This window comes from Barbus barbus (assembly GCF_936440315.1).
Source record: "Barbus barbus genome assembly, chromosome: 50".
Classification (NCBI taxonomy): Eukaryota; Metazoa; Chordata; class Actinopteri; order Cypriniformes; family Cyprinidae; genus Barbus; species Barbus barbus.
In genome coordinates, this window is record NC_136728.1 from 6,925,132 (window position 1) to 6,944,277 (window position 19,146).

General features: G+C 35.5%; 2 protein-coding genes across 3 annotated transcripts; both read left to right on the forward strand.

Moving 5' to 3' along the window:
* The first annotated feature begins 5,638 nt into the window (after positions 1–5,638).
* nr2e3 (nuclear receptor subfamily 2, group E, member 3) lies at positions 5,639–10,172 on the forward strand. Its single transcript, XM_079414078.1, has 8 exons — positions 5,639–6,057; positions 6,319–6,469; positions 6,764–6,867; positions 6,950–7,222; positions 8,565–8,746; positions 8,992–9,232; positions 9,350–9,455; positions 9,558–10,172. The coding sequence occupies exons 1-8, from the start codon at positions 5,967–5,969 to the stop codon at positions 9,688–9,690; spliced, it is 1,281 nt and encodes a 426-aa protein (XP_079270204.1). The 5' UTR covers positions 5,639–5,966; the 3' UTR covers positions 9,691–10,172.
* Positions 10,173–10,268: 96 nt separating this feature from the next.
* stoml1 (stomatin (EPB72)-like 1) lies at positions 10,269–17,831 on the forward strand. 2 transcript variants are annotated; one of them, XM_079414035.1, is made up of 7 exons: positions 10,269–10,507; positions 13,216–13,322; positions 13,398–13,547; positions 13,621–13,824; positions 13,996–14,206; positions 15,199–15,387; positions 17,094–17,831. In XM_079414035.1, the coding sequence occupies exons 1-7, from the start codon at positions 10,390–10,392 to the stop codon at positions 17,291–17,293; spliced, it is 1,179 nt and encodes a 392-aa protein (XP_079270161.1). In that variant the 5' UTR covers positions 10,269–10,389; the 3' UTR covers positions 17,294–17,831. The 2 variants fall into 2 exon arrangements, with proteins under 2 accessions (XP_079270161.1, XP_079270162.1); XM_079414036.1 differs by having other exon boundaries at positions 10,289–10,507; positions 13,605–13,824; positions 17,094–17,597.
* Positions 17,832–19,146: the final 1,315 nt, after the last annotated feature.

A 19,146-nucleotide genomic window follows, 5' to 3' on the forward strand; every position in this document is an offset into this window, starting at 1 on the left:
AAGCAACAACTGGTTTACAGTGAATTTAAAAGAGCTAAGGGGTGTTGTTATGATGTATATATATATAGAGTAATTTACAACAGCTTCGAACCGGAACTATCCGTTTTATAATATAAAACACTCCGTTGTACATTGTAAAAGAAACTAAAATTTTCCACTATATATTTTTTCCACTACAATTTCCTATATTTCCATAAAGGTATGCCTTGTAACACGTACCATATTAATATAATAATAAAAAAAACAAAAAAACAACATAACTGGATCTACACAACTGATAAAAACAAACAAAACACTATTTTATAAAAATGTATCATATAAATACAATATATAAAATAGGCCTATATATTTTTTCTCCTTAATGTTTTTATTTTAATTTTTTCATCAAACATGAATTTTTACTGTACATTCTAGGACAACGTAAGCAGTTAACAATTCTCTTTTTTCTCGACATTTCTAACATTTTTACAGTGCAGTAATAAAGAAAATGTTTTCATTCGCCTTTTTATCTACATAAATATATTTCCCTGTACACTGGATTGTTTTGACCCAAACAAACCTGCATTTTTAGAGTACTTCAAAGCACTAAAAACAAACGTCATTTTAAAATATTTTAGTTTCCTTCTTCCTGCAGTTGTCTGGCTAATACTTTGTCAGCTGATTGGTTTGTCACAGGCTATAGAAGTATTTGTAATATGTTGTGGTGCTCGTGGTCTGCTCTCAGACAGAGGAGAGATGTTCAGCATACAGTTATGTAACAGCTGCTGAGTTACACTGTCAGCACTGCACAGATCAGACTCTAAACGCCTTAAATGTGCCCCATGACCGCTCCACTACACTAAACCCGTCAACATGAAACGCCAGTGCGATCATGTCTTGTGTTAACAGATTTCATTTGAATAGCAATAATCTGAATATCTGATATCTAAGTTATAAATTTAGCAGTAATTTTATTTGAGTTATTTTATCATTTTATATTATTTGTATTAGTAATAATTATTAGTATAATTTTTATATTTTATATTAGTTCTAATTTTTTATATATATTTTAAATAATTTTATATTTTGGGTTATAGCTAACTACAATGGTTTCCCATACAGAAGCATTAAAATAAATTAAAATTAAATTAAAAATACAATTTAACAAACAAGCATTGTCATCATCTAGACTAAATATATTTCAAATATATGCAGTCTATTCATTTTTGAATAATACTAAAAAATACTTTGTTTAGACCTTCGAAAACCTTTACAATGTATATAAAGAAAATAAATAAATATTATTATTATTATTTTATTTATTTATGTTATCCAATCCCCATATGGGTTGTATAGATACAGAACCTGAGCACTACAGATGCTTATGAAATACCATTTGAACACACTTAACCAGCATCCTAATAAATAGCCTTGACATGAAATGATCTGAAGTGTAACTTAAAGGGTTACTGATAAACCTTATCAGTCATAGTGTATAATATTCCTGCTATTTTTAGGCCAATCTAATCTCTTTGTTTTATGGTAATCTCTGCTCTGCTCATCTAAGCAAGTCTTGTCCTAAAAAGCTACTAGGAACATTATGCGTTATTGCCACCTGCTAGTTACATAAACACAGCTAATGCCGGCTGTGAAGCACACACTGGCTCAGGTGTGTCACTCATACATGACATCCGCAGGAATGTGTCATGCGCCGAGCTTTTCTTCTGGAAGCTCACAGTCACATGTTGTGACACTCCTGTTTTCAGCTCTCGCTCTCTCACGCAACGCTGTCTGAAAACAAATAAAAGCAAACCAACAAGACACAATGAAGCAGGTGCTTAGGTCAGGCAAACACTGCCATTCACGATCAGCAGGTCAAAGACAAAAAGAAAAACACCCCTAATGTTGTTTTTCAACTGTTTTGTAATTATAAACATTTGTAAATCTACAGGATTATATACATAGATGTTTGTATTGTTTGCGGTTTTGTTAATGAAAATGCTTGTCCTATGTATGGTCATGGATTTTTTCAGTTTAATTTATTTATTTTTTATTTTATTTTTTTGTTTTGTTGTTGTTTTTTTTGTTTGTTTTAGTTTAGTCTTTTGTAGGGTCGCAAAATTTTGTTTAGTTTTATTTTGTTTTCCAAATTAGCAGAGTTCGTTTATTTATTTATTTATATATTGTTTGTTTGTTAATTTTCTTGTTGATTTTAGTTTTATTTTGTCTTATATGAATTGTTATTTGTTGTTTGTTTGTCTTATTTTATTATTTTATTTTTCATAAAGCACTTTTTCATTTTTTTCTTGTCTGTTAATGTATATCAGGGGATTTCATGCAGTGATTTCACTCACATCCACTATTTATGAAGAATAATAATTGATTGATTATTTTTACTTTTGTCAGGTGAATATGAGGAACCAGGAAATTTGGACAAATGGAAGAAAAATGTTTTGTGTCAGTTTTCTGTTTTATGTAATTAAATAGCAGGGGAACCCCCAGATTAAATGTTTGTATATTTAATAATATGCTTTAATATTTTCTACGCTCTCAATGCTGTATTGTGAAAACAGTCACTCTAACAAAGGTATTTATGCTATGACAACATTCACAAAATGTTACATTCACAAAACACCGAACTGTTAATATTACCGTAACGTAAATAAAATCTCTTCTTTAAGAAATTAAAACCTCTGACCCATGAGAGGACCAAGTAAAAATGTTATCACATACTATTCCATAGTCAAACATTCTTCATTTGCACGCAAAACAGCACTTCCTAAACATGTGGGATTTTGTCAATTCATTCAGCTGAAACTCTTCCAAGACAGTTGCGCTCAGTAATCAAAAACAACCCATACCTGCCAAGCACACACCTAACTTATGCCAAACGTGACATTATGCAAATCACAAATACACAGGCATTCTTGTTCACACAGGTCTGCGTTTTAAGATCTTCATGCAACAGAACTGAATTACAGTCTCCATTTCAGAGTTCAAACGGCTCCGTTTGCCCCTCCAAGACCCCAGCCTACTCGAGGGGCCGTAATCTTTTTACACACTCTTTAGGTCAACAGAGAGGCCTCTGTCAGCAAGACTAAGACACCAGTTTAATGCCAACCGAGCATTAAGGAGGATTCTTGGTTCACAGAGATCATCTCCTCATCAGACTGCATGCTGTCTGCTGGTCATTCATCGGTTGAGTTTAAACAAACCAATTAGAGAAGAGTTTGCATCAACCGACTCAAGATAAGGCTTGTTTGGCATTCAATCAAAACAAAGCTTTTTGCAATGAAAAGGTCACATGATTGTGGTTTATGAGCAATCACTGAACGAGGCATGAGAAACAGGTTTAAGATGGCATGTGTTGCTGTCTGGCTTCTGTGTGTGACCTTGCACTGCTTAAGACTTTAATAAGATAGATACACAAATCAAAAGAAAAAAGCAAATCACTGACTTCAGCCCTCTAATTACCAGTAAATCACACTGGGGTCACTAATTAGGCAGAGCTGGATCCAGAGAGCAGCCACCATATGGCACCGGTGTGAGTCGTCGTCAGGCCCCTCGTAGCTCTCACAGACTCACAAGCGGCTAATTGTTTTATTTCCCTGCTCCCCCTCTTTTCATTCGAGGTCTTTGTTATCTTGAGAGGACACGTTTTATGGTAGGTTAAGCCTCTTAGCTGATTTGAAATGGGTGCTGGTGGACGCTCGTGGGGTGCAGGAGCGGACGGGACTCCTGGTGAGGACGGAGATGTGTGTTTGTGCTCTAGAAGTCAGAGAGAGTTCACATTTGTTGATCTAAGAGTAGATGTTTGGTCTGCGATGCATACAAATACAATCTGGTGAATAATGTATACGCTGTAGTATGACTCGTGAAGAGAAATGGTCAGATTTCTGCAGTGTGACATGCTATGTGGCATTTACAGTATGTATTTACTTAATAAATACAATATTTCATAAATATACACAGTATAAAGAAAAAATAAATATAGAAAAGTACGAGAGATGATAATATATATATATATATATACATATATATTCTTGTACTTTTCTATATTTATTTTTTCTTTTATACACTTTATACACTATATATAGTATAATGTTTTAGAATATTACATTTATTTTCCTTAAAATATAAAACAATATATATATTTCTTGTGTAGGTACATTATTCATGATTATATATTAGTTGACATTAGTTGAGTAGATCATAAGTTCATTGAAATAATGTAGTATATAAAAAGGTAAAAAAGAGTACACAAAAATTAATTTAACTTTAAAAATGTATTTAACTAAATGTTTAACTTAAATGTAGCCATAAATAATAATAAAAAACTGTATTAACACTGTATATTAACACAACAAACACTAACAAAGTGCAATTGCACATGAAATTAGCTGACAAACATATACTATTTTATAGTAATATTTTATCACGCTATTTTTTTCTAATTATATTTACACATTTATGACCTTATATTAACTGAAAAATTATGAAATGGAATATTTGTATGTTTTTTTTATGTTGTTGTTGCACCAAGACTATTTATGTAAATTCTAAAACCCCTAAAATGTTATTAGGTCATATTATATATAGAAATCATATATATATATATATATATATATATATATATATACACACACACACACACACACACATATATATATATATATATATATATACACATATACAGTATATATTAGCACTAAAAACATATATATGAATATGATTTATATATATATATATATATATATATATATATATATATATATATATATATATATATATATATATATATATATATATATAAAAACTTAGAAGTGGTGACCAATATCAGCACTAAAAACATACTTTCCCTTCTAAGTTCATATAAATTTTAACCTAAAACAGTGATGTTGAACAAACATCATGACATCATAAACATGTTATTTGAATTTGATTGTCCTCACAGGCAAACATGCCACAGTCAATCATTGTTGGACACATTACTGGACATCATTTTTTGAGTAACGACAAGATTTAAATCCAGCAGATTTGGCTAACTGGAGCCAGTAGAGATTAGCATTGCCTCATCGTTACTGTTGGACAGTTGAGGATTAAACAATGATGAAATACCACAAAACTTTAGGGAAGAATCCCCTAGCAGATGTTCACTATAGCCTGTGAACTGTACAAAATAAATATGAGTTTCATATGAAGAGACATAGTTACACATCAAAAATTGTAGATATAGATCGATGTTTGCATTCCTTCATATCTGGTGTTATGTGTAGTCAAAAGTAATTAATGTCCTTATGGATCTTATCAGGAACAGTTGTTGACCCATTAAATCAATATTGATCGCTGAAACTAAGAAACCACTTGTAGCCAATCACCCAATTAAAAAAAACAATCTATAGCTAGCCACTGTCAATTTTGGAGGTGTGATGCTAACCAAAGTCTTGAAGTCAAGCTATTTTGTGGGAAAACCTCAAAAGAGAAGAGATGCGAGCAAGAGAGAGATAGATGGACAGTTATGTCTCAACCCCAATCCTTTTGTTTGTTCATTCTCTCCACACTTGTTGTGGATGGAGCTAATGCTACTGAGTGTGACTGATTGATTCACCCCTAGATGGACAGTAAAGATTAAGAGGATGACAAATGGGCATTTGCTTACACAGCGCTTGCTGCTAATCCCTTTGTCTTCCTTTAGGGAGCCCACGGTAGCCTCAGAGTCACTCACTGTCCGGCACCAGGAGGAGGTGATACTGCTCTTTACAAAAGCATCAGACAAGAAGTTCTAGACATCAGAGACACCCAGAGTCAAGAGCGGATCATCAGGGTAGAGACTGAAGGACTTTGAAGAAACATCTAACATTGGCACAATTCTCAGGGCTGGTCGGATCTCTTGGAGGACCCTCTAGGATTCCACTCAACCTACCTGGGAAAAATATTTTGGCCCAAAAGCCAAATTCTTCTAAGGGTACACTTCTACACTACATTGAATGGAGGATCCAATGTCAGAAATGTCCATGATACCATTTGCATCACCAACAGAGTCTTCCAGGAGCAACTCTACGGATGACAGCCAAGATGGTGAGTAACTGCTTCTTCAATGTAGCTTGTAGTGGGCATGCAAGAAGTAGTAAAGATTCTTGCAAGCAAGTACCCTTTGAACTTTTTGGTATTCTTGAATTTCAGTTTGAATATCTTATAGAAAGTCTCAAGCAAGGTTCACTTCAGCAAGTATGGCATGCCAAGTTAATGCTGTCTTGTGATTATCAACTCCTAATTATTGGATTGGGAATAAGCAATTGCGACCTGGAATAACAAATAGTTGTTTCCTATGTTTCCCAGGTAAAAGCCCCACTCCTGGCAAGATCCTGAACACGGGACTTCTTTGTAAAGTGTGTTCTGACACCAGCAGTGGGAAACACTACGGGATATATGCTTGCAATGGTTGCAGTGGCTTTTTCAAGCGCAGTGTGAGGCGCCGACTCATCTACAGGTGAGAAAACACCTTGCATATTCACTCTCAGAAATAAAGGTACAAAAGCTGTCATTGGGACAATATCCTTTCAAAAGCTACACCTTTGTACCTTCTTTACCCCTAAAGGGTTCATTGTTGTACCTTAAAGAAACATATTTGTACCTAAAATTTACATATTAGTACTTTTGAAAAGGTGCAGCTTTTCCCCATTGGTAGCTTTTGTACCTTTTTTTTCTGAGAGTGTTCAAATTTGGAAGCAGAAATGCTTGAAGGTAGAACCTACCATAACCTTCCTGATACTGAAATTTACAGATGTCAAGCTGGTACAGGCATGTGTCCCGTGGACAAAGCCCATCGGAATCAGTGCCAGGCCTGTCGCTTAAAGAAATGCCTTCAAGCTGGCATGAACAAGGATGGTGAGTCAACTTCTTAAAAGCATCCTCTTCTTCCTCATTGTCTTCGGACCGTTTCTAAACCTTTCCGTCCATCTCCTCTCAGCTGTTCAGAATGAGCGTCAGCCCCGCAGCACCGCTCAAGTCAGATTAGATGCACTGGATATGGACAAGGACAAGGAGCACCTCGCCACCACCCTGGAGCCCACCTCCTCGTCCACCTGCTCTGTGATCAACCGCCCACTGCTGGGCTCCTCCATCAGCTCCAGCATCAGCTCCACTGATACTAGCCAGCGCTCCAACAGCCCCAAGAACGGACATCGCTTCATGGCCAGCCTGATGACAGCCGAGACCTGCGCCAAACTGGAACCAGAGGACGGTAAGGAATGACACCACCTTGGTCAACCTAGAAAAAGTTTTGTTGGTGAATACCATGCCTTTGTCCAAAACTTTGGAGATTCAGTGGCAACAAGGTACATCAAATATTTGCCTAAAGCTTACTTTGAACTTTGAATTTGTTGTAGATGTATTTATGATGTTATGGTGCCATAGAAGGCAGACTGAAACCTACCTACGCTCAGAAAAAATTTGCAAAAATTGCGCTTTTGGGGGTACAACTGCTTGTCAACTGCTTGAGGTGGTACCTTTTCAAAAGGCACACATTTGTACCTTATTTATCCATAAAGGGTGCATATTAGCAGTGTTGGGGAAAGTTACTATTAAAAGTAATGCATTACAATATTGTGTTATGCCATAAAAAAATGATTAATTGCTTACTTAGTTACTTTTTATGGAAAGTAATGCATTACATTACTTTTGTGTTACTTTTTGTCACCAGAGCTGGGCTTGTTTATTTATTTTTAATGACAAAAAATTAAAAAAAATGGCAATTGTAAAGGTCCTTTCATGTCAAAAGTGAAATTAATAAGCCTCAGACTTAAGGAATTGCCTCTGCACTTACTCCCGATTTCTCTCAACAAAGGACAGGAGAGGTGTCAGTGAATAAATGGGAAAGCAAAGTAACTTGCGTTACTTATTTGAAAAAGTAACTTAGATATTTTCTTGTAAATTTAAAAGTAATGCATTTCTTTACTAGTTACTTGACAAAAGTAATCAGATTACATAACTCACTTTACTTGTAATGCGCTACCCCCAACACTACATATTAGTACCTAAATGGTGCATATTAGTACTTAAAATGAGCAATTTAGTACCTTTTTAAAATGTACAATAGCGTGACAGCTTTTGTACCTAATAGTGTACGCTTAAAAGGGACAACTTTGTACCTTATTTGCCCCCAGAGGTCCATATTAGTACCTTAAGAGTACATATCACTACACTAAAGTATTGTGTACCTCGTACACATAATATTACTGTACCTTTAGGAGTACAACTACCTATAGGCAAGTACCCTTAAAGGGACATCTTTGTACCTTAAATACCCTTAAAATATGTGGGGTATATAAGGGACAAAGATGGCCTTTTAAGGGTACTTTCCTCAATTAAAGTTGTACTTCTAAAGGTATGGTTATATTCTTACAGTGTATGAGCTACAGTGTATAAGTCATTGACTGACTAGATAGCGAGGCAATAGTGCCTTAGGTTTCGGATAGAGTCCATGGCTATGCTGGTCTGCCAGCAAGACTAACATCACTGTACTAGCCTGGAGCAGCAGGGATGTTTATGCTAGTCTAAGCTGGCCTTTTCAACTGTGTTTACAGTGGATGAAAACATCGATGTGACCAGTAATGAACCTGAAAGGAGTTCTCCGGAGTACAGCAGTGCTCTCTACCCCTCACGTGGACCAGAGAGTGTATATGAAACCTCAGCCCGCCTGCTCTTCATGTCTGTTAAATGGGCAAAGAACTTGCCGGTGTTTTCCCATCTACCATTCAGAGACCAGGTGTGAATCTATTATTTCTCACTCTACCACCACCAGATGAGTCTTTTCTGATTTGTTAATCCAGAAACAGAGAGATTTCAAGCCAAAGAAACCATAGTTACGTTGTTGTTAGTTATACGGTATAATCGGTAGGTAGGTACAATAATCTGCAAGTGCCGCTCAAAATAGCAAATATTGTTGTTTAATTTGCCTAACTTCAATTTACTGATCCATAGATTTTAACCCAGCACTCTTTGTGGATTTAGGTGATTCTACTTGAGGAAGCATGGAGCGAGCTGTTTCTTCTGTGTGCAATTCAGTGGTCGCTACCTCTGGACAACTGCCCCCTGCTGTCTCTGCCAGACCTCTCACCCCCAGGACAGGGCAAGGGAAGCCCCTTGGCCTCAGACCTGAGGGTCCTGCAAGAAGTGTTTAGCCACTTCAAGCCTCTGCTAGTAGATCCGACTGAGTTTGCATGCTTGAAAGCCATTGTTTTGTTTAAACCAGGTAGGTTTTTCCCTCTTCTTGCCACAAGGGGGCATAAATGATAGCCTACATTACAAGAACTGAACTAGTGGGGCATAAATGTTGTTCTGGGTGAGTAATCTTTGCATTCTTTAACAGAAACACGAGGACTTAAAGACCCAGAACAGGTGGAGAACCTACAAGATCAGTCCCAAGTGCTGCTAGCTCAACATATCCACACTCTTTATCCCAATCAAGTCGCCAGGTGAGCAAATATACAAGCATGCATTTGTATAAAGAACTTAAACTGTATTTTTGATAGTGGACACAACTAATGCAAATTATTCTTATGAATCTCTTTCCTTAGGTTTGGCAGACTATTGCTTCTCCTTCCATCCCTTCACTTTGTGAGTTCGGAAAGAATCGAGCAACTTTTCTTCCAGAGAACCATCGGGAACACACCCATGGAGAAACTACTGTGTGACATGTTCAAAAACTGAGGAGCTCTTTCTGAAAGACTGTTTTTAGAGGAATTAAATCCTCAAGAATTTAGGTGCTTTGCTTTACTGCCATGTTAGTTACGATGCCAGTGAATCTGCCTGAATGCTAAAAAAAGTGCAAATGTATGTAAGCCACATTATTCTTTTGCATAGGTTGCTTATTTTGTCTCATTATGTAATTTTAAACGTCTCTTTTTATTTGTGTTACTGTAGTTTTTATACTTATAATATTGCTATGCATCTCCATTATTTGGAATCTCAGATATTTGGCACAGCCTGTTTATGTATATCAATGTTGAGAATGCAAATTGCCTGTCAAGGCCATTATAATGCAATATTATTTAGAATATGTTTAATGATCAGTTCAAAAGACATTGTTAACAAATATCCCTTTTGAAGGGGGCACTTTTGTAAAAGTTGAACGATATGCCTCATATTTGTAGGATGTATAAATAAAATATATTATGAATATTTCCGAATTCAATTTTAATTGCAGAAGCAATCCTTTTTAATGAGGATATTACCTCTCCAACAGTGATGCATGTCACTTCAGGTCCTCTAGAGGGCGCCGTTTCATTGGCCCTCAGCGCACGACGTCACGTTAGACGTCGCAAAACGCGGAAGTGCTTCTTGTTTTTGTATCGACATGGATTGAGCTCAAAATAACAATAATATAAGTTCATAGGCATCACGGAGACCATGAGGATGTTCGGGAAGTCTTCGGGGTATGAGTATCAGTGTCTGTCGCAGAGAGATTATGATCAGAGAGGACATTCATTTGATTATGTGCCTAAAGTCTCTCAAAACGACTTCACAGGTATTCACTCCACGGTGCACATATTAAATGTGTGTGTTTCATACTCTTGACAAATGTAATACTATTATAGTGCTATATTTTAACGTTATGCTATGACATAATGTTTATAAAATTTGTATTGTTTTGTTATATATATATGTATACAATAGTTATATGTAAAATGCATATATGTATTAATTAATATAATACATTTTAGTAGTATATTAGTATTATATATACTTATTATTATATTATAATAATATATACATATTTTTCTATATATTATTCAGTTATATATATATATATATATATATATATATTAGGGCCGGGACTCGATTAAAAAAATTAATCTAATTAATTAGAGGCTTTGTAATTAATTAATCGAAATTAATCGCATTTTAATCGCATATAAATATTTGACCTGAGAACAGTGAGAAGTAAGTTTTTTTTATATGGATTTTTAAATTTCCCATCCACAGGGCCAACCAAAGCGGTCTCATCAGCTTCTTTGTCCATGTTCACTGTGGTTTGTTTTTGTCTGTTTCTCAATATGCGTTCTTCAGCGATCTTGCGTCCTTGTGTTCTCGTTAACCGTCGAAGTTCAGTTCCAATTCTCAAGAACGCAAGTACAGAGGATGCATGAAAGTGCCCGGATATGTTCTTGAAAATGAGGATGAATCGAGTGCAGACTTGAGAGAATCGAGCAGTTAGAAATCCCAGAAAACGCTGTGGGTGGCCGGTGTACGGAAGCCTGTAAGCTTTAAAGTCGCTCTCACAAATACTTAACGGCTCTTCAAGTTGAAAGTAAACATTTATCCTTTTGTTTTGGTTAATTTTAATAAAGTTATAAGACCCGGAGAAAGTCTGCATTTTTATTGGCATATTAAAATGAATCTTAACAGTAAAACATATAATGCTGTAAAATAAAACAATACAATTATATGAAAGTAATATCTATAATAGTATGAAATGTTTTAATAAGTTATGATATGACATTTTGTAATATTTATTGTTCATTGGCCGTTTCTTATGCTGAGACTATGCGGTCAGTTAAGCAGGAATGCAGTAAGTTACATCTCAGTTCTCATAAGTGTGCGTTCTGTGTTCTCGCGTCCTTCCGAGTTCGTTCTTCCAAGGAAGCTTGCCAAGACTAGGGCTGGGTATCGTTCAAAAAATTTCGATATCGATACCGATACCTTGAGTTCGATACCGGTTCCTGAACGGTACTTTTTTCGATACCAATTTTATAAAATCAGTTTTAATAAGATTACATTATCTGAAAAAAATATTTTGTTTTAGCTTGTTGATATTTATACAGACTCAAAGTCTCATCTCCTGAGCCACTGCACAAAGGAACAAAATATATCCAACACAAATAAATAAATAATTTTAATAAAGTTCAAATTGTTTTCAGTTTACACATCTGTTAGGCTACGTTTACATTAGTGCATGTTCATTTTAAAACACATAGCTCAGACAGAATCATCATTTCTAGGTTGTTAAAGACTTCAAGAAATTTAAAATCTTCATCCACTTTCATAAGTGGGTGTTTTATTTTCTTTCACCACATGTTTTATTGTTATTAAATTCTGGTGTAGTATGTCTAATTATTTGAATGCATAAAAACAACTTAGTTTATTTAAATTTATTCTTAAAATAGCCTTATGAAATGTTTTATTTTTCCTCAGAAATTCTGTGTTCTGTATCTGGTTTTCAAATGAAGATATAAACATTAATTTAATTTCTCTTTAAATTATTGAAAATCAAAGTTTATTTATTTTGGCAAACAAAGGGAGGTTACTATTAAAATTAAAACATGGAATAACTGTTGTGTGATCATTACTAAAAAAAAAAAAGTTTTAATAATTTTAATAGTAGCCTAGTAGTAGCAGTATGTACTGTCTGCTGAACAATATTAATACCGTTAATATTAAAACCGAACTTTTATTTTGACGGGTTGCCTGGAATACCTTTACAGTTCTGTGTGTATATGAGATGAGTTAGTTTTACTCGAATCAAACGGTAAAATGCTCATGAAGTGACTTTCAGAGCAGGTCTGGAGATGTTGTTCATGTCCTCATTTAGAGAGGCGGCAGACGCTGAAATGACCGCGAACGTCACGCGAGCTTCAGTCTGTGTATAATAAACAAACCGCGCGATTTAAAGAGCGGACTGCTCCGTGCGCTTTCGAAACGCTCTCGCGGAGGTCAAACACTGATCAATCTGCACGTCGCCGTTTCTAGTCAAACACACCTAGTGCTGCAGGATTATTGGCTCACTGATGTTATGAGATTAACCCCTTAGGTATCGAAATTTGGTACCGAACGACAAGACGTTTTTCGATACTCGGTGGTATCGAGGCAATTCGGTCGGTGCCTAAAAAGTATCGAACTCGATACCCAGCCCTAGCCAAGACCGGTCTCCACGAACGCAAGTCCGTTCTGACGCTAGTTGGTGCTCCAGTATAATTGGTCCGTCGAAACTCATCCAGTGAGAAACGTTCCGCGGTGCAAAAATAAGTGCGATTAAAATGCGTTAAAAAAAATTAACGCGTTATTTTTGTGTAATTAATTAATCTAAATTAACGCGTTAAAGTCCCGGCCCTAATATATATAATAGTTAATATTTAATTATATATATATATATATATATATATATACTGTAGTTATTATATATTATATAATACTTATAATTTTTTATATTTAATAATTATACTCTTTTTATAACAGATAAATCACAGGGATTGTTGTCCTGGATTTGCAACTTGATCGTAACGTTCCTGGTTTTTCTAGTTACCTTCCTAACGTTTCCCATATCTGGATGGTTTGTCCTAAAGGTCAGTTCGAAGCACATTTTTTGGAGAGTTTTTGCCTTTTTTAAGTGCTTCTTAAATATACAGTATCATTTTCAGGTTGTACCAAACTATGAGAGGATTGTTGTTTTTCGTCTGGGCCGGATCCGTCCTCCTAAAGGTCCAGGAGTGGTTCTGGTTCTGCCTTTCATTGATCAGTGGCAGAAGGTTGATCTGCGGACCAGAGCCTTCAGCGTCCCACCATGCAAGGTACAAAGAAAAATAAACTCATCTTTCTACAAACCAAGTATTTTGAGATTCCCACAGTTTTCCCTGCCAAAAGGTCACCACCAAAGACGGTGGTCTGGTGTCGGTGGGAGCGGATATACAGTTCCGGATCTGGAATCCGGTGATGTCCGTGGTAGCGGTGCAGGATCTGAACGCCTCCACCCGCCTCACCGCACAGAACGCCATGATGCAGACCCTGAGCAAAAAGACCCTGAGAGAGATACAGACCGAGAGGATCAAACTTGGAGAACATCTCGGGGTGAGAGACAAATACCAAATATTACACTTTTAACCACTATTTTTTTTTTTTTTATATTTCAGGACTTTTAAAGTTAAAGGGATAGTTCATTTTGGATGGAGTAAATTAACAGCACATTTTCATTTATTGGTGAACTGTCCCTTTAAGCTTTGAAGTGCCTGTGTGCTGCAGATGGACATGAATGAGATGACGAAGCCTTGGGGGCTGGAGGTGGACCGTGTGGAGCTGATCCTGGAGGGGGTGCTCCGGGAACCGGACGGGGGTCACGCAGGACCCGTCATTATGCCCCCCTCTGTCCCTGGGCTGGAAGGACTTACCGGACCCATACAGCAGCTCGCAATGCACTTCCTGAGCCAGACGGCTGCGTCCCAATCCAGTCAAGGTGATGTTAGGCTACTTGGATCTGTTATAGTGGTGTAACCATACACAAACATGATGGTTCAGCAGGAGGAAAAAAACTAAACATAAATTGTTTTAATTTTTTTTTATTTAACAATTGTTTACTGAACAAAATGCTCTTAATTTAAACAAATTCAATTATACTTAACATTTTCTTAGGGATAAAAATGTACCTCAGCTTCTGCTCTAAACTATAGGGACCCCTTTACATTACTATAAGGTTACAATTAACAACAGAGCCCAAACTTAAATTCAACTATAATAATCAACACTCAAATAAAAAACAACATGTAAATTGTTTTTAAATTAACTTCTTAATTATACAATTTCTATTTGTTGTTGAAATCTAACAATTTATAGAGTCATAACTTGTTTCATAAAATATTTATTTAAACATACATTAAATAATTAAGAGATCACTAACAGGTAAATATAATGAAATATAGTCTAATATTTCACAAAATGCTCTTCACTAGACTTAATTTCTCCAGAAAATAAGGCACTGTAGACACTGATGACTTGCCTGAGGTAAATGAAATGCTACATTTTGTTTACAAGTTGTTTTAATGACGTCTTTGCACGGTTGAAGCACTGATTGAGCGATTAAGTGAGGGGTAATTCATTCATGTATATTTCACATTAATAATAAAGAGGAAGGGGTGATCTCGCTCCGCGCTGCCGATCTGTCGTGCCACATCAAAGAGCGTCAAAACAGCATTTGCTATCTGAATTTCCTGAAAAAATGAAACGATTTGTTCGGTACCCATGCATACCGAACAGAAAGGCCCGTACTGAAAATTTTCAGTATTAATACGTTACACCCCTGATCTGTAACAAATTGCTTGCCGTGTTCCTCAATTGTAAGTCACTTTTGGATAAAAGTGTCTGCCAAATAATTAAATGTAAATGCATCTATGATTCCCTGTTTTTTCAAACCAGCATGATAAGCAGAATCTGTTTTTGTGGTTTCTCCAGATTCAGTGAGTTTCACGGATGAGCTGCACTCAGCTGCAGCTGTGAGTGTCAGTCGTGTGGATGGACTGATGGATGCCGTCCGGTCAGTGCTGTCAGAGCAGCTGGTTCATCAGGTGCGAGCCTGTTACCGCTTTCAGATCACCACTGACTCTGGACAGAACAACTGCTACTATGTGGACCTGACACAAGGTAAGACTGAGAGAATTAAAAACTCTCTTTACCATAAAATGTTGCATTACTTGAAATAAAATAAACCATAACTGAAACAAAATGCAATATGCAAACGTTTTTCAGGGCAACATTTCTCATTTTCATTTAGTTTAACTTGATTTACTGAAATAACTCCAACTAAACAGAATTAAAATGAATAAAAGTTATATAGACATATACATTTTTTTACTTTTTTTAAATGCCAAAAACAAAACAAAATTACTAGCTAAAAATAAAACTATATCATTTAAAATAAATAAAATTTTAATAAAAACTATAATATTATTTGAATGACACTAAATAACACTGGTGTATTGCCTGCTATTGGTATAGAGTACATTAATGGCGCCCACTTTTTCAGTGGTGCTGGTTCTGGAAATATGTTTTCCTGTAGGGATTTAAGAAAAGTCTTCGTTAAAGTGCTATAAGCCATGAACCAAACCAATCAGCAAGGAGGAGAATCACAACTGTACAAACTTTGTTTTGAAGCAACACATATTTTGAAAATCAGTCCAAAATACAAAGGTACAAGACCGTGTACTTTAATGAGGGAAAGAACTACAATCCCATGAAGCATTATGAATGACATAATCAAATTAAAAACAATGGAGAAATATAAAACTATCCATTTAAAGTTGTTAAATGTATGTATGGAAACAATATATGTTAAGTTTATTGCAAAATATGCATATATATTTAAATATTTAAGTGTTTTGAGAGCATTTGCGGTGCTTCACGGGAGTGGGCGGAGCTCAGTGCTCGTTTGGCACAAATTGCTCATTGCGGCTCTCTGATTGGTGGAATTGTCTGTACAGCATCATGGGTAATGTAGTTTTTAACCATAGACTCTGCTGTTAAACGCAGTTATTTAAAACAGATGTCTTCAACAAAAGCATATACCATCAATTAACAACCTCAGTGCTCACAGCAGGTCTGTTTTTAAAGGTTTAGGTCTTTGCACACCTCTCGTCCGAAATTTTCGCACGTTAAAAAAATAAAGACAACCTCATGTTGTGTCAATCACGTTTACACACTGCCTCCGAAAATTTCGTCCGTCATAAAATCTTTTCGGATCGGCTTCGTTTTCTGCGTTTTCGCATTCGTAGCAAGCATTTTAATAGGAAAGGATGACGAATACGAAAAACCTTTTTTAAAAAACTCAGTGTGCAAGGACCTTTACTGTTAAAAATCTCCCTAAGGAGAAAATTAATGGCTTTTTCACTTCCAGAACTGGACTGTTGCGCTGTTTTCTGAAGCTATATAGGGAAAATAGCACATCAGAGCTGTGGCTTAGTAATAGTGCTCATTCAGGAGAATTGGGTTCGAGCCAGGCTTGCAACATCTCTGAAACCCTTTCTACTTTAACCTCCTGATGTTTACTCTACCATTAGTCAGTAAAGTGATGAAAAAAGCCACAAATAAGTCAGAAGCAGATGTGTTACTGAATGAAACCGTGGGTAAGATTAATGAACGTAGAATATCTGGTTGCCTAGAAAAGCAATGCATTTTGATGCAGTGCTTTAATCTACAGTAGAAAAAAGCCCCAAACACGCTATAAAATGGAAGAACTCCATAATCTCATATGGCCAGCTTTTCAAACATTATATGCCCAAAATATTTGGGTCGATTTGCCAGTTTAGGGACAGTTTTGTGTGAAATGCTCTGAATGCTGTGTCTGTGTGGAGGTGCTGGAGCATGTGGAGCGGGCGTCTCGCCGCGGGAGCCGGATGTTTCTCTGTGCATGAGCGAGCAGGATCTGTTGGCCATGTTTGAGGGAGGCCTGCAACCGTTCGTTGCCTACAGCAGCGGCAGACTGATAGTTCAGGGAGATCTGAACACCGCCATGAAGCTGGAGACACTCATCAAACTCCTCAAGACCACATAATGTCATTTATAACGCTTTCGCTTGCAGTGGTTCCATTTCAATTTGATCAAAGGACTTTGTAAAATAGGTTTACACTGTGAATGTTTAATACAGGACTTAAATACATTAATTATATTATTGTGAATGGATAGGATTTCATTTGCTGCTGTGTCAGTGTTGTGTATTTATAATAGTGTGGCGTGTCGTGACCCAAACATTTCAATTCATACATGAACACAATAGATTGTTTTTTCAAAATCTGTTTATGACTGACTTGTCTTGACATAACAGAAATATGTTTTCTATTAAATGTGTATTTTAATACAGTGAGTCTTGGATTACTGCACACACACATGTAGCAACATCCTTGAGGTTTGTGTTTGTGGGCGATTCGTTGTCTTGTCCAAGGCTGACTGTCTCTCGACCTTTGACCCGCTAATGTTTGCTGTCCTTGTACGACTGTTTATACAGAAAACCACACAAGGTTATTCCACTATAAGCATCTCAGTGTATATATTTTTGTTCACGTGAAAAATCAGTACTCTTAATACACACTTCTAAAGAGAGAAAAAAGTGGATAAAGATTCCCTCACGTTTGTAGTTTGTGTGTATATATATATATATGTAATTTTCATATTTTTATAGAAATATCTTCTGCTCACGAACACTGTTTAAAAATACAGCAAAACAGTATTATAATGGCTATATATATATATATAGGTTATATATAGATCAAACTGTCCGAAAACTATTTTTGAGTTGTAAGATTTGAATGTTTTTGAAAGAAGTCTCTTCTGCTCACCAAACCTGCATTTATTTGATCAAAAATACAGTAAAAACAGAAATATTGTGAAATATTTTTACAATTTATAATAACTGTTTTCTATTTCAATATATTTGAAAATGTAATTTAGTTCTACGATCAAAGCTGAATTTTCAGCATCATTACTCCAGTCTTCAGTGTCACATGATCCTTCAGAAATCATTTAATATGCTGATTTGGTGAACATTCGTGCTCGATTAATAATAATGGTTCTTATTATAAAACAGTTGTGCTGGTTAATATTTTTATGGAAACTGATATTTTTTTCAGGATTATTTGATAAATAGAAAGTTCAAACAATCAATGTTTATTTGAAACATAAATCTTTTGTAACATTATAAATGTCATTGCTGCTGATCAGTTTTGATCGAATAAATGCATTCTTGCTAAATAAAAATATTGATAGCATTTTTCTTTTTCTTTTTAATATTACCCCAAACGTTTAATGGTATTGGTTTCCACAAAAAAAAAAAAAAAGTTTCCTGAGGTGCAAATAAGCATATTAAATGATTTCTGAAGGATCATGTGACACTGAAGACTGGAGTAATGATGCTGAAAATTCAGCTTTAAATCACAGCAATTAATTACATTTTACTTCTTTTAAATTGTAAAAATATTTTACAATATTACTGTTTTTACTGTATTTTTGATCAAATAAATACAGCCTTGGTGAGGAGAAGAGACTTCAAATCTTACAACTCAAAAATTATTTGTTTTCAGTTTGATCTATATATAACATATATATATATATATATATATATATATATATATATATATATATATATAGTGCCCTTCATAAGTATTGGAACAGTAAAGACAAACTTGCTCTGTTGTCTGTGGAGTCAAGACATTTACAAATATGATTAAAAGATGAATATGAGACAAAACTACAGAATGTCACATTTTATTATTAGCCGTTTCAACACATCCATGTTTTAGCAAATAAAAAGAACAGCACTTTTAGAGTTCATCCCACTCATTGATGTGAGCATAAGTATAGGGACAGTTGAACATAAGGCAGATATAAAAGATTAAAAGCTATTATTTATTT

Bases quoted from the DNA above. Each gene is read 5' to 3' on its own strand.
- nr2e3 (XM_079414078.1), top strand. From the start codon at position 5,967: ATGGAGGATCCAATGTCAGAAATGTCCATGATACCATTTGCATCACCA. The intron at 9,233-9,349 runs GTAGGTTTTTCC...ATTCTTTAACAG, and splicing joins CATTGTTTTGTTTAAACCAG to AAACACGAGGACTTAAAGAC. The intron at 9,456-9,557 runs GTGAGCAAATAT...CTCTTTCCTTAG, and splicing joins TATCCCAATCAAGTCGCCAG to GTTTGGCAGACTATTGCTTC.
- stoml1 (XM_079414035.1), top strand. From the start codon at position 10,390: ATGAGGATGTTCGGGAAGTCTTCGGGGTATGAGTATCAGTGTCTGTCG. The intron at 10,508-13,215 runs GTATTCACTCCA...TTTTTATAACAG, and splicing joins CTCTCAAAACGACTTCACAG to ATAAATCACAGGGATTGTTG. The intron at 15,388-17,093 runs GTAAGACTGAGA...GTCTGTGTGGAG, and splicing joins CTATGTGGACCTGACACAAG to GTGCTGGAGCATGTGGAGCG.